This window comes from Myotis nattereri (genome assembly GCF_964212035.1).
Source record: "Myotis nattereri genome assembly, chromosome: X".
NCBI lineage: Eukaryota > Metazoa > Chordata > Mammalia > Chiroptera > Vespertilionidae > Myotis > Myotis nattereri.
The window spans coordinates 52511498-52533175 of NC_138078.1; the positions used below are offsets into that span (position 1 = coordinate 52511498).

Below are 21678 nucleotides of genomic sequence, written 5' to 3' on the forward strand. Positions count from 1 at the left end.
ACCAAAAGGTTGCGGGTTTGATTCCTGGTCAGGGCACATACCTAGGTTGTGGGTTCAATCCCTGGTTGGGGTGCGAATGGGAGGCAACTGATTGATGTTTCTCACATGTTTTTTTCTCTCTCACTCTCCAATCAATAAACATATCCTCAGGTGAGGTTAAAAAAATCAAAGTTACTTTAGATATATATATATAGATATAGATATGGATATAGTTATAGATACATAGATACATAGATATAGTACATGTATTATTGAAAACTAGGTTACTCAACAGTATATACAGAAGGGGTTGTAAATTCAGATACTATAGAGGCCAGACATAAATGAGTGAAATGGGCTCAATATAGAGACTGATTAACTGGAGAGCACATACCCCACCTAAAGTGATCAGTCACTTAAGCTCAATTGTTGCCATGGACTAGAATTCCTAAAAGGAGAGATGAGGATAATTTTTACTTTATACTTTTTTTGTATATAGGTATTGGAATTATTTAAATTGAGCACACAATACTTTTGTAATTACAAAACAAATTTCCACTTTTGGAAGGATGGATAAATCAGATGACATCCAGAATTCTGACCTGGGCAACTGGCGGTGCCATAGACTAATATAGAAGGTATAGGAGAAGTGGTTTTGGAGAAGAATTGTTTTGTATTGAGGTAGGATATCTGAATGAATATTTTTAGTAGATAGCTAGCTACATAACAGGTTCAAACTCAAAAGAGAAGTTTGTACTGTAACTATGGATATTTTTTCAAATTATCAGCATATAAAAATATTAAGTAGATGAGCTCAAATAGGGAATAGGGTGCATTTCTTGAACCCCCTGATGCTGTATTAAAATACGGCTGTATGTTTTTCTGGATAGAAAGACCAAAACTTTACCAGATTATCAAAGCTGTCTGTGACCCAAAAAAGTTAAGAACCACTGTTAAGATAGAATGTAGGATGAGAATAGAATACCAAATTCCAACATTTAAGGGGTCAGGTGGAGACTACTAAGGAGTGGCCAGAATGAAAGAAGGAAAACAAGGAGAGAGTAATGTCCTGGAAACAAACAGAAGAGGAAAATGGCTATAAGAAGAGGTCAAGTGCTACAGAGGAAACTAAAGGGAATGGTAATTAGAAGAACTATTTCAGTGAACTGGTGGAATTAGAAGCCAGACTTGAATATGAATGAATGGGAAGTAAGGAAGTGGAAACTGTAATTTGATTGTGACGGGAAGAAGGAAGACTGTAATATGTTGAAGGGGATAAAGGCAGTTGGACAGAGGGGAACTTTGTATAGGTGAAAGAGAAGAAAAATTATAGGAGAGAAGGTTCGTATAGAAGTGGCAAGATTGACAAAAGTTTCTGCCTCTCATTTTCTCTCTAGCAAACAGGGTCTTATCCTAAGAGTGGGTGAGATGGTGGAAGAGAGCATTTGAAGAGAGATGTAGGTTAGGGGTTGAATTATTTGTTGTAGGGAATTTGAAATGGAGCTGACTTGGGGACATTTCAGAACTGTTGAGCAGCCTTTGAGGGTCCAGCTAAAACTGTAGACTTAATTTTTATATAAGTTGACTCAGTTGTGTAATTTTCTTTGTCAGTATTCATCAAACCAAGTTAGGGAACTGAGAAGGCAGATGACATCATTGATTCAGGATTGGGATTTTGCTTTCTGGATGTGAGAAAGATGGAGAATTGAAGGTGTTAAGAAGAAGGAAAAGTTTGAACTCCAACTTGGTCACTAAAGAACTCTTTGTAGCAGAAGATTGTCACTTGCATAGTCTCTAGTTTGGAAGAGTATCCCAAAGCAGCTCTACAAAAGCTTGTAATTTCTTTGGTAATTCATGTTTTATCTTGCAGGATTATGCAAATTAGTATTGGGCTTCTCTGTTTATATTTTGTCCTGTTTCAAATTTCTTAAGTTATTTTATATCCCCCAACCTCCATCTTCAAGTAAAATTTCTGAAGGAAAATATATTACAAAGATCTTATATCTTAACTTTGGCATACTACTGTACATTACCTTACTTTTCAAAGCATAGGGTTAATTAGGGAAGAAATTAAAACCAGGAGAGGCTTGATAGACTGGGAAACCCAAATTAATGGGCCTGTAAGTGTCCTTGAGGTCACAGAGAGTGAAAAGGTAGACAGATACAAGACTGTGATGGGAAAGAAGGATATTGGAATTGAAAGTTCAGAGGCAAAGCAGTTTGCAGTAAAGACAACATTCTGGATATAGCCACGGGCATCTTTGCCTGGGAGTAAAGGTGCAAACCATTAGCATGAAGATTTTTAAGGATTTTGGATAGGTAGTACATATGAATGTTAGAGTAACCCCCCATGATGAGGGATTTGGAGCTAAAAGGAAGATTATACTAGCTATGAAAGTCCTTCGTGAACGTGAGTGAATTAGTGGTGGTGAGCAAAGGTGAAGAGCAGAGATCTCAAACTCAAGTGACCTTTAGGAAGGGGCCAGGCAGGTAATATAAATGAATGAAGTGGGCCAAGTGTAGATTGTAGTAACCTGTAACAGTACATATTCCATTTAAAGGGACATGTACTTCAATCTGATTGTTGTCCTAAGGAAACGACTACCCAGTGTTGCTAGCTCTTAGTTTTTCAAGTGAAGTTGAAAATCTGGATTTTTTGTGACATTTTTTCATTCCAATGTTTACACATTTGCTAATAGTTTAAAAAAGTTTTTAGCCAGGCCAGTGTGGCTCAGTGGTTGAACGTCAACTCATGAATCAAGAGGTCACTGGTTTGATTCCTGGTCAGGGCACATACCTGGGTTGCCGGCTCGATCCCCAGTAGGGGCATGCAGGAGGCAGTTTATTGATGTTTCTCTCTCATTGATGTTTCTATCTCTCTATCCCTCTCCCTTCCTCTTTCTCTAAAATCAATAAAAACATTTAAAATTTTTTTTAACTCTGTGAGCCAAATAAAAACCTCTATCTGGAGGCCAAATCTGGCTCCAAGGAAGCTGGTTATCAACCTCTAGCATAGTAGAAAACAATCCTCAAAGTAGAGATATTCTTTTTCTCCAAGGAACAGTAAATAATGATTTGGTTGCAGCAGTGGAGATCCTATAAGACTGAAATCGCCCTTCCTTAACCAGCGGATAGGGGTATAAGAAACTTCTGACTGAATAGGGCTGTAAGTATTAGTGCTCTCATATGATATGAAATGTGACATCTTTTGTACTGAAGGGACATCCATGTGGAGTTGAACATGCATATGAGATGTTTCCTACTATTAGGTACTATATACAAAATAATACTTAAAATATTTTTAAATATTTTTTTATAAGCGTTTGAAAAATTGACTTCGGAGAGAGGAAGGTAGAGGGACTGGGACATAGGAACATCAATGATGAGAGAGCATCTACTTCATGCCCCCTACTGGGGATCGAGCCACAACCCGGGCATGTGCTCTGACCAGAATCAAACTATAACCTCCTGGTTCATGGATTGACACTCAACCAATGAGCCACACCAGCCAAGCCACAAAATAATAGTTTTGCTTCAAATTTTATTGATTTGGCCAGATATGAGCCTACTTCTGTTTTTAATTAATAGTAACAAAGCCCATGTAGAGTTTACTCCCACTTTAAAATTTTTTATTTCAAAAAATTTTTACTGACCAAAATTAGTAGAATGATATCTCTAGTTAGCATTACTTTTGACTCAGATCCTTCACATATAATATTACAGTATTTCCATAGCATACCTTCATTGACTTATCCTATATTATCACATATGTAGCCCATGAAGTATATTATATATAGCCAAGAGTCCTAGCACTAAGATTAGGGTCATTAGGCAACAAGTGGAAGATAAGGAACACTGCATATAAAACCACCTGGAAGTATGTAGTACATATTAGAGGACTCAGTCTTGTACTTAAGTGGTAGTGGTGGTAGAGTTCAAGCCCTTATGCTTTCCAGCTACCACATAGGTACTGAATCAATCTCAGAGCCCCTCCTTATGTTCAAATAACATTTCAAAAGAACATTAATAATCAGGGAAACCCAAAACTTGGGATTGGAGCTATTTGTAAGTCTCAAAAGGTACACAATACTCCATGTGGGTGAAAGGAGAGTCATACAGGTAAAGAAATCCCTTCTGAAAAACACAACCTAAACTTTTTGCCAGTGTTGACAAAGCCATAGGATCATAAGCAGGCAGAGAGAGGCCTTACTACTTATTAAATGTTTGATTAGATTTTAAATGAACTGCATAGTCTATACTAATAAGTGTTGCCAAGCTGTTTATGATGCATGAGTAATGCATTGTGCTACGTTACTAGTTGATAGGAATTTTCATTTCCCTTATAACCTTACTTAGAGGCCCGGTGCATGAAAATTCATGCACTGGAGTGGGTATCCCTCAGCCCAGCCTGCCCCCTCTCACAGTCTAGAGCCCTTAGGGGCGGGAGGCGATCCTGCCATCAGGGAAGGCAACGCCCCCATCACACCTCTGCTGCTGTCACTGTCGGCAGCACAAGCCTCAGCCGGCCCTGGTTACCTGATCATCGGGTGGCCCTGGGCCGCTGTGCAGCTGCCATCCAAGGCTTTCCTGCACCTCGGGCTGGCCCCGGGCGGCTGGGCAGCCACCATCTGAGGCTTGCCTGTGCCTTGGGTTGGCCCTGGGGGATTGGGGGGCTGAAGGGACTGGGGGACTCTGGAGGCAGGCCACACGCCTGCCACTCCAGTGAGGCTGAGGGTACTGGGAACTGACATTTTGTGGCTGTGGGTGCTACCAACTTTGAGGGTGGGCATTCAATTAGCATATTTCCTCCCTTTTGCCTGTGGGCGCTGCCATCTTTGAGGATGGGGCAGTCAATTAGCATATTCCTTTTTTATTAGCTGTGGGCATCACCATCTTTGAGGGTGGGGCAGTCAGTTAGCATATTCCCTCCTTATTGGCTTTGAACACCACCATCTTTTGCTATGGTGTGAGGGTCAATTAGCATATTCCCTCTTTATTAGATAGGATAGGACCATCATCATATATTCAGTCCATCATTGACCAAAATGTTGTTATGCAGCATATGACTGTATTAGTTTCTATGAGACTACTCTCTGTCCATTAATAATAAGGTTCTTTTTTTTCTGTCAATGTCTTTTCTGAGATTGGGGCCAAGATATAAATATTCTTATATAAAGGTTAAGTCTCATATCATTGAAGAGATAAATCTCCCTCAATCCTGCTTCAGCCTCTTGCTGTCATCCTTTCTCTTCACAGCCAGACTTTCTTTGTTTTTATTGCAGTAAAAATACACAAAACATTTGCCTTTTTAACCAGTTTAAATGTACAATTCAATGGCATTAAGTACATTCACAGTGTTGTGCAATCATCACCACTATCCATTTCTAGAACTTTTTCATCACCCCAAACAAAAACTCTGTACTCATTAAACAGTAATCCCATTCTTTCTTTCCCTCAGCCCTTGGTAACCTCTACTTTACTTTTGTCCATGAATTTTTCTCTTCTGGGTATATCATATAGGTGGAAGCATACAGTACATAGAATATTTATCTTTTTGTGGCTGGCTTATTTCACTTAATTTTATAGCATAGATTGGAATTTTTTTATGAGTACGTAACATTTCTCTCCTATTCTTTACCTGCCATTCATGCTTCATTAGCTTTAATTTGGCTCCTACCATGCCCAACATACTAAGTGAACAGGGTCACATAATTACCAGGTTTAGTGGGTGTTTTTCAGTCCTTATCTTTTTTTTTTTTTTTAAATATATTTTATTGATTTTTCACAGAGAGGAAGGGAGAGAGATAGAAAGTTAGAAACATCGATGAGAGAGAAACATCGATCAGCTGCCTCCTGCACATCTCCCACTGGGGATATGCCCGCAACCCAGGTACATGCCCTTGACCGGAATCGAACCTGGGACCTTTCAGTCCGCAGGCCGACGCTCTATCCACTGAGCCAAACCGGTTTCGGCTTCAGTCCTTATCTTGACTTCACTCCGGTACTTGACATAATTGACCATTCTTCCTTGAAACTGTAGTGTGATTGGCTTTATAACTTTCAGCTCTTATTTTTCTCCTACCTCTTAGTCCATTCCTTTTCCATTTCCGTTGCTGAATGATGTTCTTCCTATTCCTGTAACTTCAACCATCACCTTTTTCCTGATGACTCTCAATTCTGGGCAAAGACCTAATATCTCCAACCACCTGCCGAACATTTCCTTTTGGATGGCCCAGTGGAACTTCAAGCATACCTCAAACGAAATGTTCTTTCCTTCTCTATTTCAACTTTCTCCCTCTGTCCTTTATTCAACTTGATCCTTTATTATTGCCAATCTGCATTTAATATGGCACTAGCATCGCCCAGTAGCTACATCTGGAAACCTCATTTATTCCCTTGAATAAACCCCCAACTTCCAATATATCACTAAAGCCCTCTTAGATTAATAGAATAGACAACTGGTTGATGTCTCCACCTGTAGACTTAACCTCTTTCTAATCTGTTACTCACATTCCTGATAGGTAGTATTTTGTTTTAAAAGACAAAAAGTTACATTTCTGCTAAAAGAGTTAAACAATAAAGAACTGTATAAAATTGAAAATGAAAGCCTTTGCCTACCTTTTGCTTACCCTCTCATTCCTATCTCCCATAGTTTCATTCCCCAGAAGTAACAGTGTATATCTTTCCATGTTCTTATATACTTACATAAAACACATTTAAATAATAACAGTAGTGTTTTTAAGTTTTTAAGAAATTGTCATTTTTATAATTATTCTGTAATTTGCTCTTTGCCCATGAATATATCCTGATCCTCTTTTTAAAACTCCTATTTTAAAATAGACTCAAGGAATTGTAAAAATAATGCAAAGAGTCCTATGTACCCTTGACCTAGCTTCCTCCAATGATGACATCTTACATGGCTGTAGTTCAAAATCAAAACCAGGAAATTGATATTGGTCCATTACCATTGACTAGATTACGGACCTTATGCACTTTGTACCTTTAAAAAAAAATCGATATTAATTTGTGCATATGTGTGTATAGTTATATGCAGTTTTATGTCATCATGTAACCACCACCATAGTCAAGATGTAGAACTGTTCTATCACCACACAAGAACTCTCTGATGTTACCTCTTTGTATCTGCAACCCCCCACATGCACTCACTATTGTCTTTCTTCCCTGGAAACCATTTATGTGATCCTCTCTAATTTTGACTTTTGAGCATGTGAGATAAAAAATAATACTACATTTTTGAGATTGACTTTTTCCCCTCTGCATCTCTTGAAATCCATCCAAATTGTTTTATGTATCAGTTCATTTTTTAAAAGATTGTTGAGTTCCATTGTACCAGAGAGTTCGTTCAATTTACTGAAGGACATTCAGATTTCTAGTATTTTCTTATTTATAAAGCTGCTATAAACATTCATATACAGGGTTTTGTGTGAATATAAATGTTCATTTCTCTAGGATAAATGCCCAAGAGTGTGATGATAAACATATATTTAATTTTATAAGAAATTGCCATACTCTTTTTCAGAGTGCCTATACCTTTTACATTCCCATCAGCAATGTAGGAAAGATCAGTTTCTCTACAGTATTAAGCATTACTGCTATTTTTAAAATTTTTACTTGGCGGTCAATCTCTATAGTTTTTACTTTACATTTCCTAAATGGCTATTAATGTTAAACATTTTTTCATGTGTTTATTTGCCATATGTGTGTTTTCTTTGGTGAAATGTCTGTTCATTTCTTGGCCCCAGTTTTAACTGCATTGTTTTCTTGTTAATAATGAGGGTTGAGCACTAAATGGCTTGGCTCAGTGGATAGAGCGTCAGCCTGCGGACTCAAGGGTCCCAGGTTCGATTCCGGTCAAGGGCATGTACCTTGGTTGTGGGCACATCCCCAGTAGGGAGTATGCAGGAGGCAGCTGATCGATGTTTTTTTCTCATCGATGTTTCTAACTCTCTATCCCTCTCCCTTCCTCTCTGTAAAAAAATCAATAAAATATATTTTAAAAAATAATAATAATGAGGGTTGAGGGTTCTTTATATATTTTAGGTACATAGCCTTTTACAGAGATTTTTTTTCCAGTCTGTGTCTTGTCTTTTCAGTCTCTTGACAATGTCTTTGGAAGAGCAGAAATGTTTAGCTTTGATGATATCCAGTTGGTCAATTTATTCTTTTATGTACTAGAGGCCCAGTGCACGAAATTCGTGCACGGGTAGGGTCCCTAGGCCTGGCCGGTCATCAGGGCCGATCGGAGCCTTCCAGCTGCTGGCTGGGGCCTTCCTTCATTCCGCACCGCCCTCTGGTGGTCAGCACACATCATAGCAAGCGATCAAACTCCCCGTCGAACTCTTGAGGGGACACTTTGCATATTAGCCTTTTATATATATATATAGATTGTGCTTCTAGTACAGTGATGGTGAACCTATGACATGCGTGTCAACCAAACTCATTTTTTTGGTTGATTTTTCTTTGTTAAATGGCATTTAAATATATAAAATAAATATCAAAAATATAAGTCTTTGTTTTACTATGGTTGCAAATATCAAAAAATTTCTATATGTGACACAGCACCAGAGTTAAGTTAGGGTTTTTCAAAATGCTGACACGCTGAGCTCAAAAGGTTCGCCATCACTGTTCTAGTATATGTCTAAGAATTCTTTGTTTAACCCAACGTCACAGACATTCTCATATTTTCTTCGAAAAGTTTAGTTTTAGTGTTTTACATTTAAATGATTCATTTTGAAATAATTTTTTTATACAGAATGAGGTTTATGTTGAGGTTCATTTTTTTGCCTATAGATGTCTAGTTCTATTATTATTTGTTGAGAAGACTATCCATACTCCATTGAATTGCTTTGAGCACCTTTGTAAAAAAAAAAAAATCAGTTGAGTGTATGGATCTATTTCTGGGTTTATTTGGTTCCATTGATCTTATACACTGAGTGGCTAGATTATTATGACCATCCCATCAGTACTTTTTGGGCCACCTTTTTTTTGCCTTCAATACTGCGGCTATTCTTCTTGGCATTGACTCCACGAGATGTTGAAAGGTGATGCAAGGAATCTGACACCGTGCTTGATGAATAGCACTGTTCAGTTCTGTGAGATTTGATGGTTGTGGAACCAGCTGCCTCATGGCTCTTTTAGCTTAGTCCCACAAATGCTCAATTGGATTGAGATCTGGTGATTGTGGGGGCCACCTAAGCAAGGTAAAGTCTCCCTTATCTTCTTGAAACCACTCCTGCACAATACAAGCACTGTGGCATGGCGCATTGTCTTGTTGGAAGAAGCCATCTCCATTGGGATACGCCATCAACATGATAGGATGAACTTGATCAGCAACGATACTTAGGTATGTTGTGCTATTCAGACATTGTTCCACACGAATTAAAGGGCCCAAATCATGCCAGGAAAACCTGCCCCAAACCATAACACGGCCCCCACCAGTTTGAAGGGTTGTACTCATGCATGTGGGGTGCATGCTTTCATCCTGTTTCCGCCAAATTCTCACTCTGCCATCTGCATGATGCAACTGGAAACGTGATTCATCGGACCACATGACTTTTTTCCAATGCTCAACTGTCCAATCCTTATGTTCCTATGTGAATTGGAGATGTTTTATCTTGGTAACTGCAGACAGCAAAGGTGTTCGAACAGGCCTTCGACTTCCATATCCCATATGATTCAGTGTATGGCTAATTTGCCTACAAACATCAGGTGGTCATAATAATATGGCCACTCAGTGTATATGTACTAGGGGCCCAGTGCACAAATTCGTGCACCTTGAAAGGAACTGTGGGCTGCGAGGCTGTGGTGGGCACAGGGGCAGGTCTTGGCCCATCCTCCACACCCCCACCTGGCCCCTCCCACTGCAGGGGTGAGCCTGGCTCAGCGGGTGCAAGCAGCAGCTGCTGCCCTGATGACCCTTCAGGAGCAAGGGGAGGTGGAGAAGCCCTCAGGGGCAATCAGGGCTGGCAGCTGCTGCTTGCACCCGCTGACAGTGCTGAGCGATCAGGGCTGGTGCCCAGTGCAGCAGTGGGTGCAGGCGGGTCTGGCGCCAGCAGCGGGTGCGAGCGCCCGGAAGGACCACAGCGCACAGGAGCAAAGAATTTTCAGTAACCACCAGAGGCTCACTGCAATGACAGCAACCGGTGCCCCGCCCACTCACCTGCTCACCTTTCCGCTGAAGCCAATGCCCACCATATTCTGTGCTCTGCCACCTGCTGCTGCCACCCGCCATGTTCCACATGTGCCTCCTGGTGGTCAGCGCGTGATTATTGGAGCTATGTAGTAAGTCTTACCGGGTAGAGCAAGCATGTCAAACTCAAAGGCTAACATGGGCCAAATAAACAAGGTTTAAGTTTATGTGGGCTGCAAAACAAAAGTTTCAGTTTTCATAGAAATGTAGGTTCATTTTGATAGAGACATGCTGAATACAAAGGGCTGAAATAAATGAGTAATCATTAACATAAAATAATAGAATATTTTAATAAAAATATTTTTTCTTGAACATTAATTTACCAGACACTGAATAACTGCACAAATTAATAAACGTAACACAAATAAACCTATTTTTCTTGTTCTCTGAAAGAGAACTATTTCCTGTTGTGCATACCAAACAAGTCAGTACAAGACAAATGACGTGGCAATCTATTGCTAAAATATTCGCTGCTAGTATTAATGGAGAGAAATAGTGCGTCTGTGCGTAAGGTGTGTAAGGGAAATGAGTGCAACACAATTATAGTAATCAGTCATTAGCAAACATTATCATTCATTATTAATAATTATATATAACAGGATATTGTAAAAATTATGATTATTTTTATTAAAACATTTCTTACATACCATTGTATTGGCTGGGCCGCAAAAATATTTGTTGTGGGCTGCATGCAGGCTGCAAGTTTGACATGCTTGAGTAATTTCCCCCTTACTTTATTCTTTTGTAAATCATTTTTTAAAAATTTTCATTCACAGTTGACACACTTTATTCTTTTTCTAGTTTGTTATTCTTTTGCCTCTCCACATAAATTTTAGAAGAATCTTATCTATATAAAAAAAGTTTTGCCAGGATTTTGATAGGAATTGAGTTAAGCCTGTAGATCAATTTGGGGAGAATTGACTACTTTACTGATCCTGTCTTATGTTAGTACAAATAGATAGCTATCACTCTGTTTTTGCTTAGGCTTTTATATATATAGATTGAACTAGTAGAGCAGTTCTCAACCAGTGGGTCACGACCCCTTTGGCGGTCGAACGATCCTTTCACAGGGGTCGCCTAAGACCATCTTGCATATCAGATATTTACATTACGATTCATAACAGTAGCAACATTACAGTTATGAAGTAGCAACAAAAATAATTTTATGGTTGGGTCACAACATTAGGAACTGTATTTAAAGGGCCAGAAGGTTGAGAACCACTGAACTGGTAGATAGTGATAGCAATCTGGTTTAAGGCTGCAAGGATCTCACTGAAAGTACATACTTGTGGTAAGTGAGATAGTATAACATGCCAGTAAACAAATATGCACCAGAAAATGTTAAGGCTACATTAAACAAAGTTCACATTTAAAAAATACATCATTTGGGAAAATAAAGATTATTATTTATTAAAAGAAAAAGGAGGCACAGGGGGGAAAAAAAGGCTTTCTTTTCGCCCTGGAGTTTCTCTGATGTGTTTTCAAGGCAACTCTGTGGTGCCAGGAAAAACAAAACAAAACCTTACTGTGAGGGATATAAATCAGTGTTAATTTCCCCCTTGTTTATTTTATGTAACTATTATAGTTGCTATCATGTAACGTTGGGTGAAGTGTATGGAAAGAAAAATATGTATAAGTAGACTTAATGGCCTAAATCTTAAAATGATTGCTGTAAGCCCCTTAAAGCCAGGAACTTATTTCCCTAGTGCACAGGATAATACTTGCACATAGACACTCAGTAAGTAGTATATGTTGAATGAATTAATGACCAAAGATAGAGCGGTGCAGTACCAGGAAAGAGTGGAGAAGCTACTGGATTAGAGAGTTTCAAGGAAGAGGTGAATGGCAGTTGTAAGTATAACACAGGGCTTCTAGGGTCAAGTCTGAAAAACGTTCAGCTGCATTTGGCAGTTAGCACATCACTATGAACTTGATGAGAACAGTTTCCATGAAGTGTTCTTTAACAATGCCTCATTCTGTGACACAGTTGCTACTTTGTACAGTCCCTTAGTACTTTGTATATTATTGAAATGATGAGTTTGTATATATGCATTTTCCATGATACCATGAAGGGCATCAAGGACAAGGACCTGTCTCTTGTTTTTTGATTTCGTTCTATTTTGTTATTTTTGTATCACCAGAGCCTGGCACTATACCTGGCTTATATTAAGTGCTTACATATGAAGAGTCAAGCCCTATTACAAATTTTACTCTACAGATAAAGGTGTTTTGAAGTGTCTATATTGTAACTTTTCTAATTGTTATAGAGATATATGATTAATGTGTTTAGCCAAGGAGATTATTTTTGTGTGTATGGAATGGTGGTTCATTTGGAACTAAAGCCATTTTAGATTTTGGGGGGATTTTTATCAGACAGATCCTGAATATAAATCTTACACTTGCCCGGTGAGGTTTATTTACCCCAGTTCCCCTCTGGATAGTTTATAGCAGCGGTCACCAACCTTTCGGACCTCAAGGACCACCAGTGGTCTGCGGACCACCGGTTGGTGACTGGTGGTTTATAGCTTCTTGAATTTGTAGTCCAGATTCTGTTACTCTGATTTGAGAGATCAAACCTCTTATCTTGGAAACTAAAAATCTTAATTTGCATTGGATCCATGTATCCTATCTAATAATAGACAAACATGGTAATTGACCATACCTTCACTACACCTCCCATTGGCTAATCAGCACAATATGCAAATTAACAGCCAACAAAGATGATGGCTAATTTGCATACTGCAGGCAGGGTGGGTCAGCGCCATCCCGCCTGCCCCGCTGCCATCCGGGCCTGCTATCTGCAACTCGGGGCAGTGGGCATCCCGTGTGCGACCCAACCCAGGGCAGCAGGGCGGGACAGCATAGCTCCTCTGTCACCCCAGCTTCCTCATCACAGCTCCCTTGGGGGCCTAAGCCTTTAGTCGGACATCCCCCGAGGGCTCCCTGGCTGTCAGAAGGATGTCTGACTGCAAGCTTAGGCCTGATCCCCCGGGGAGTGAGCCTAAGTGGACAAGTGGACATCCCCCAAGGGGTCCTGGACAGCAAATGGGCGCAGGCTGGGCTGAGGGACCCCCCCCCCAGTGCACAAATTTTTGTGCACCGGGCCTCTAGTGTGTGTGTGTGAGTGTGTGTGTGTGTGTGTGTGTGTATATATATATATATATATATATATATATATATATATATATATAAAAAGCCTAAGCGACCATCCGACTGTTTGACCCTCCAACGGTAGCTATGATGCACAATGACCACCAGGGGGCAGATGCTCAACGCATGGGCTGCCGAGCTGCAGTGACTTGGTGGCTGCTGTTCTGGGGTGACACACCCGGAACCAGAGAGGAGGGAGCCCGATTCTGAGGTGCGTCACCCGAGAACTGCCCTCTTGCAATCCAGGACCCCTCAGTGATGTCAAAAAGCTGTTTTCTGCCCAATCCCTGCAGGCAGGCTGAGGGACCCCAGGCCTCTAGTATTCTACGTAATGGAAAGACCCTAGCTAAAGTCTGAAAGATTATATTCACTTCCCTTTTCACCTTTCAAGGACCTAGTTTGAGATAAGATCCCAATCTTATCTCTTTGGGATCTGTAGACTATGCATATTTGAATTTAGTAATTCTAGTTTCTTTAACAACTTTGCTATGCAGATATTTTGGGTCATTTTTCTTTTAAAATCTGGTATTTTTGCCCTAGCCAGTTTGGCTTAGTGGATAGAGCTTCAGTCTGTGGACTGAAGGGTCCCAGGTCTGATTTCCATCAAGGGCACATGCCCAGGTTGCTTGATCCCCAGTAGGGAACGTGCAGGATTCAGCCGATCAATGATTCTCTCTCATCATTGATGTTTCTTTCTCTCCCTCTCCCATCCTCTCTAAAATCAATAAAACAATATATGTATTTTTAAAAAGCAGTACACAGCTTTAACAAATACCAGATTTAAAAAAATATATTTTTGATTTCAGAGAGGAAGGGAAAGGGAGAGATAGAAACATCAGTGATGAGAGAGAATCATTGATTGGCTGCCTCCTGCACAACCCCCACTTGGGATCGAGCCTGCAACTCGGGCATGTGCCCTGACCGGGAATCAAACCATGACTTGGTTCATAGGTCAACGCTCAACCACTGAGCCATGCCGGCTGGGACGTCTATTGCTATTGAGATTTTATTTTGTGTTTTTTTTAATTTTGATGATTCATATTGGAATACATGCATATTACCCCACACCATTAGTTCACTGTCAAGATAATAATCTATGCTTGTTTTGGTGCAGTACTCAGTTTCTTAGTAGGAAGGTTATTTTTAGTATTTGTGGAAAGGTTCTCAAAGGAAATGTGAGCTTACAAGTGGTCACAAACCTCCTCTCCTTAGTTGTGCAAGACTGCTTACCATCTTGACTGCTATTTTTCTCTGAAACCTTTCAGATAGCAATGGTACTTGCTTTCCCTCTCTAACTAGAAACATGACACTTATAACCTTTCTTTTTGCATCACTAAAGAGGTGAATTAACTTAGAAACAACATAAGGAATTTTCTTGATTTTAGTGGAATATCAACTTTCAAAAGCATTGGAATTACCACTATTTAAGGACATTTGGATTTGAATTATATATGATACTGTAGGTTACTGCCATTCTTATTTGGAATGAGGCAAATATAAATATATTTTACATTTTTATTTTATTTTTCCATCACCATTTATCCCCTCTATCCCGTCCTCCATCCCCACCACCCCGACACACACACGCATACACACAGTCATCTCACTGTTATCCATGAGTTCTTTTCTTTTTTAAAATAAATACATATTTTTAAAATCTTTTAAAAAATATATATTTTTATTGATTTCAGAGAGGAAGGGGGAGAGAGGGAGAAATATCAATGATGAGAGAGAGTCATTGATCGGCTGTCTCCTGCATACCCCCCCTCCTGGGGATTGAGCCTGCAACCCAGGCGTATGCCCTTGACCGGAATTGAACTCAGGACCCTTCACTCCGCAGGCTTATGCTCTATCCATTGGGCTAAACCAGCTAGGACTAAATAAATATTTTTTGACAAGACATTTATCGTTTAATAGGGAGATATCAAAATATATTCAGAAAAGCATTTCTTTTCGTAAATGGGTAGTTTATTCTCCTGTAGGGCACAGTGGTCATTCATAGATTGCCATATCTTTCATATTCATTTTCATGTCATTCTGAATATTACTCTTTATAAAGTAATTATGATTTTCTGTATAATAACCGTTTATGGACTGGGAAATTGGAATTCAATTTCTACTCTTCCCCCCCACCCCAATAGCCTCAGTACTTTATTATTCCTATAATGGCCCTGTTACCGTTATAAAAAATGTTTTTATTGATTTTTAGAGAAAGAAGGGAGAGAGAGAGAGAGAGACATTGATGAGAAAGAAACATAGATCGGTTGCCTCCTGTACACCTCTACTGGGGACTGAGCCTGCAACCTGGGCATGTGCCCTGACCTGGAATCAAGACAGCGACCTCTTGGTACATGGGTTGATGCTCAACCACTGAGCCACAGCAGTTGGGCAGTCCTGTTTTCTTTGTATGTCTAGTCACTGAGTTTCTCTTCCTCCTATGCTGTGAAACCTAAAGCTGATTATCTTACTTTTAAGCTCCTGTTTGCTTCAGAATATAGAGTAAGATTTTTAGTTTTATGGGTATAGTTATGGACCCTTTTGAGAGTTTGATGAAGAAACAGATTTTGTACCCAGAAAAATTTATATTACATACAAAATTTTGTTTACAGTTTCAGGAGGTTCATGGATCTCTCATTACCATCCTGCTAAAAATTCCTGGTATAGATAGAGATAAGAAAACACCTAGTTATTTTTGTCCTTTTTTGGTAGTGTTAACAGTGGTTTGCCAACTCTACCATTTTTCACCAGAAATACTTCAGTGCTACTTTGCATATAGTAAAGTGTGTTTTGGGGGTATTAGTGGGTATTTCTTTAGAGTTTTATGTTGCAAAGAAAATGGGGAAACAAGAGGTCACATCCTCAAAAAAATAAAGAGAAAACTTTGCAGTTGTATAAAACTAAATTTTCCCTGAGAGCATTGCAGTGTTCAAGCATTGGTTTGTTTAGGTTTCAAAACTGAAATAGAGTAAGGGCTGAATTCTTAATCTGTAGTCTGGGATTTTGCCATGAGGCAGGTCCTTGTAAGAAGGAGAGCCAGTATACTGTAAGAGGCTGGTTTAGTGAAGGAGGCCTGTAACCTGTATATAGTCTTTTTCTCTAGCATTATGCATTATTATCAACAGGAAAGCTTGTCTGATAACTTTTGTAGTCTGTCTCCGTCAGTATTTTGAGTAGGTAGTAGTTTGAAGACCAACCTACTGGTGCCCCTAAAAGATTAGAACTCTGGAAACCTGACTGCAGAATTCTTATTACTCAAGTTATTCTTTTTTTAAAAAATATATTTTTTATTGATTTTAGAGAGAGGGGAAGCGAGAGGGAGAAACATTGATGACAGAGAAACATCAGTCGGCTGCCTCCTGCAACCCGGGGCATGTGCCCTGACTGGGAATCGAACCAACAACCTTTTGGTGCATGGGATGACACTCATCCAACTGAGCCACACCCACCATGGGCACTCAAACTATTCTTGATTTTGAGCCAGCTCTGGCTGTATTTATGTGCCTTAAATATCCTGATGGTTGACTTAGTTTTCTTTCTGAATTATTTGTATTTGGCACAAAATGTGTGATGACACAGCTTCATTTTACATCTTTTAAAGAATAGCTAGCATATATTTGTGAGAGGTTTTACCTGAAAGAGACTTCTTTGTTCATATAATAGTTTGTAATGGTTGGAGTGGGTATGACATGAAAGCTTTACATGCAAATGTGCTATATATTTTATCCTTTACCTCCTGATAAACAGTAGGTATAACTCAGGTTTCACCTCCTGTGAAGCCTTTCGTAATTCATCTTTCCCTCTTAACTCCCAGAATCGGCCACTTCCTCCTCTGTGCCTCTACTGAACCCTGTATGTATTTTTTCACAAATAGCATTCCCTATTTGTTTATAGTCTATTTCACTGTGCTAGACTATAAGCTTCTTGGGGATATGGTCTATATCTTACTCACTTTTGTGTATAATGCCTGGCACATAGAAGGTACTCAGAATGTTTTATGAATGAATGGGTAAATAAACAGTTTATTAAAGAATATTATAAAGTGATCAAGGCAGGGATTAAAAACTCAGATGCCTTCAGGATCCAGACATAAATGAGTTAAGCAGACTTGGTAGGGCAGCTGTTACTCAGTTCCAGCCAATTGGTGCCTTATGGGCATGCTTGACCCTGTGTTGCCAGATCTTTTCAGTTTTTAAGAGAAATTAGATATTTGTATTTTTATTTGAAATCTTTCAATTAAATGTTGCAAATTCAGATTTTTTAAAAAATACTTAATTTTTAAAATAATTATTGTTGATAAAAAACTTTATTAAGGTATAATTTACATACAAAAAGTGTATATATAATGGGTGTATAGCTCAATCAATTTTCACAAACTGGATAATTTTTTTTTATGGGCCAAACAAAATTGGATTGACCTGTAAGCCACCAGTTTGCAACTTATGACAAAGGCCATATAGGAAACTGTGTAGTTTTAGTTAAGAATCACCTTATAGCCCTAACCGGTTTGGCTCAGTGGTAGAGTATCGGCCTGTAGACTGAAGGGTCCCAGGTTCGGTTCTGGCTAAGAGCATGTACCTTGGTTGTGAGCTGGATCCTCAGTAGGGGTGGCGCAGAAGGCAGCTAATTGATGCTTCTCTCTCATAGATGTTTCTAACTCTATCCTTCTCCCTTCCTCTTTGTAAAAATCAATAAAAGTATATTTTTTTTAAAAAGAATCACCTTATAAGGGTGGGGGCGGACTGGGGGGGGGCTACTGGGGGGGGGGGAGGGACATATGTAATACTTTCAACAATAAAGATTTTTTTAAAAATATATTTTATTGATTTTTTCACAGAGAGGAAGAGAGAGCGATAGAGAGTTAGAAACATCGATGAGAGAGAAACATTGATCAGCTGCCTCTTGCACACCTCCTACTGCGGATGTGTCTGCAACCAAGGTACATGCCCTTGGCTGGAATCGAACCTGGGACCTTTCAGTCCACAGACCGGCGCTCTATCCACTGAGCCAAACCGGTCAAGGCTAAAGATTTTTTTTTTTAATATATTTTATTGATTTTTTTTTTACAGAGAGGAAGGGAGAGGGATAGAGAGTTAGAAACATCAATCAGCTGCCTCCTGCACACTCCCTGCTGGGGATGTGCCCGCAACCAAGGTACATGCCCTTGACCGGAATCGAACCTGGGACCCTTGAGTCCGCAGGCTGACGCTCTATCCACTGAGCCAAACTGGTTAGGGCAGGGCTAAAGATTTTTTAAAAATCACCTAATAAGTAAGAATGTCTTAAAGAGACACATTAACCAAATGCAATGTATGGGTCTTTTTTGGATTACGATTCAAATAAATCAAATGTAAGTGAACATTTACTAAATTTTGGGAAATTTGAATATTGATTGGCTGTTTAAAAAAGTTAAAGAATTGTTCATTATTTTAGATGTAATATACTTGGATTTTTTAATTGACTTTATTTTTTTCAAGCAGTTTAGAGAAAAATTGAGCTAAAGGTATAGAGAGTTCCTATATACTATATGCCCCAACACATGCACAGCTTCCTCCATTATCAAAGTCCTGCATTAGAGTGGTACATTTGTTATGATTGATGAACCTATATTAACACATCGTTACCACCCAAAGCCCATAGTTTACATTTGGTGGTATACATTCTATGTGTTTTGACAGCATTATAGTATCATACATGCTTTTTTTCTATTGATATTTAGAGAGAGAGAAAGGAAGGGAGGGAGGAGGAAAGAGAGAGACATACATTGATGTGAGAGAGACACATCGATTGGTCGCCTCCCACCGGTGCCTGATCTGGGGCCAGGGATCTATGCTGTAACCCAGGGGTCCTCAAACTTTTTAAACAGGGGGCCAGTTCACTGTCCCTCAGACCGTTGGAGGGCCGGACTATAGTTTAAAAAAAAACTATGAACAAATTACTATGCACACTGCACATATCTTATTTTGAAGTAAAAAAACAAAACGGGAACAAATACAATATTTGTATTTGCATGTGGCCTGCGGGCCGTAGTTTGAGGACCCCTGTTCTAACCACTGTGAAACACCAGCCAGGGCTATACATACCTATTTTTAAAAAGAGTCCTTAAAGATACATACTTTATTCGTGGATGTAATGAAATGATACTGGAATTTGCTTTAAAATAATTTGGGAGGAGTGTGAAAGTTCAGGTTTAAATGAAACAAGATTGACCATGTGTTGATAATCATTGAAGCTGAGTAGTGAGCACATAGTAGTTCATTATATTAGAATCTTTGTTTTTTATGTATTTGTATATATTTATTGATTTCAGAGTGGAAGTGAGAGGGAGAGAGATTGATGAGAGAGAATCATTGATTGGCTGCCTCCTGCACGCCCCACACTGGGAATCGAGCACACAACCTGGGCATATGCCCTGATCGGGGATCAAACCATGACCTCCTGGTTCATAGGTTGACACAACCATTGAGCCACGCTGGCAGGGCAGAATCTTTGTTTTTTAACACGTTTGAAATTTTCTGCCTTCAAAAGTAAAGCAAGAGTCAGGGTTAAGGCTGAAGCATGATATTTGGGGTCTAAGATAATGGAATACCAATGTTGGTGAAAGAATGTAAATTTCTGGAACTGAAGTCTGTAAAGGTAATGGCATTTTCATTTTTCATTTATAGGGCCTGAAAGTCAGTATACTAAGACTGCTCAGGAGATTGTGAACGTCTGTTGCCAGACATTGACTGAGGTAGGTGGTGAAGAGGAGATCCCCTTGGGATTTAACTTTATGGAATCCCACTGTTCCCTTGGATGAGCAGACCTTCTTTGCCTATCCTATTTTAAAATGTAGCATCATGCTCCCCCCACCCTCACCCCATAGCCCTTATTTCCTTCCCTGCTTTATTTTCCTACCTAGAACTAAATGTGGTTTTTTTTTTAGTAATTTGTTTATTGATTTTAAGCTAAAATCAAATTTTTATATATTGAGTTAAATACAATATATTATTAAAATTAATTTTACCTATTTTTACTTTTTAAATGTGGCTACTAAATTTTTTAAAAAATTACATTAGTGGCTAGCATCATATTTTTTATATATAGCAATACACACTTTAATTTGCATCTCTCTGATGATTAGTGACATTCATTTGTTTTTGCTTTTACTTCCCTTGCCTTTTTTTAATTGTTTTATTGCTTAAAGTATTACAAAGAGTATTACACATGTCTCCTTTTTTCCCCCGCCCTTGACAATCCCCTGGCCTCCCCTACCCCCCAGTGTCTTATGTCCATTGGTTATGCTTATATGCATGCATACAAGTCCTTCGGTTGATCTCTTACCCCCCTACCTCCTGCCCCCCAACCCTCCCCGGCCTTCCCGCTGCAGTTTGACAATCTGTTTGAGGCAGCTCTGCCTCTGTATCTATTGTTCAAAAGTTTATAATGGTCTCTATTATCTATGAATGAGTGAGATCATGTGGTATTTTTCCTTCATTGACTGGCTTATTTCACTTAGCATAATGCTCTCCAGTTCCATCCATGCCATTGCAAATGGTAAGAGTTCCTTCTTTTTTACAGCAGCATAGTATTCCATCGTGTAGATGTACCACAGTTTTCTAATCCATTCATCTGCTGATGGGCACTTAGGCTGTTTCCAGATGTTAGCTATGGTGAATTGTGCTGCTATGAACATAGGGGTGCATATATCCTTTCTGATTGGTGTTTCTGTTTTCTTGGAATATATTCCTAGAAGTGGGATCACGGGGTCAAATGGGAGTTCCATTTTTAGTTTTTTGAGGAAACTCCATACTGTCTTCCATAGTGGCTGCACCAGTCTGCATTCCCACCAGCAGTGCACGAGTGTTCCCTTTTTTCCACATCCTCTCCAGCACTTGTCATTTGTTGATTTGTTGATGATAGCCATTCTGACAGGTGTGAGATGGTACCTAAATTTTTTTTTTTTTAACAAACTATATAGGGTGTCCCAAAAAATATGTACGTACACTTGGAGTAATTATAAAGGCAGTGTTTATTAAAATACATTTCATTTTAAAAATTGAGCTATCAGCTATTAAAGTGTGTATACATTTTTTTGGGACACCCTGTAACTATTTACTTTGTCATGTGTCCTGCCTCTAGAATAGAAGCTCCATGAAGACAGAAATTTTTCTCTGCTTTGTTTACTTTTGTATCCCTAGTGTTTAAAACACATTTTCAATGAATTCATTACTTTTATTTCTCAGTATGATGAACATTTGACTCAACTTGAGAAGGATATTTGTACAGCTAAAGAAGCAGCTTTGGAAGAAGCAGAATTAGACAGTTTGGACCCAATGACCCCAGGGCCTTACACACCTCAG

The 21678-nt window shown here is 39.2% G+C and overlaps 1 protein-coding gene across 2 annotated transcripts in view; it reads left to right on the forward strand.

The window, feature by feature from the left end:
• Nucleotides 1–21678, forward strand: part of TAF1 (TATA-box binding protein associated factor 1) — an 83446-nt gene that overhangs the window by 48658 nt on the left and 13110 nt on the right. For both annotated transcript variants that reach the window (XM_081080852.1, XM_081080853.1), the window contains exons 33-34: nucleotides 20002–20069; nucleotides 21562–21678. In XM_081080852.1, coding sequence (XP_080936978.1) covers nucleotides 20002–20069; nucleotides 21562–21678 — 185 coding nt within the window. The remainder of the gene's footprint in view (nucleotides 1–20001; nucleotides 20070–21561) is intronic.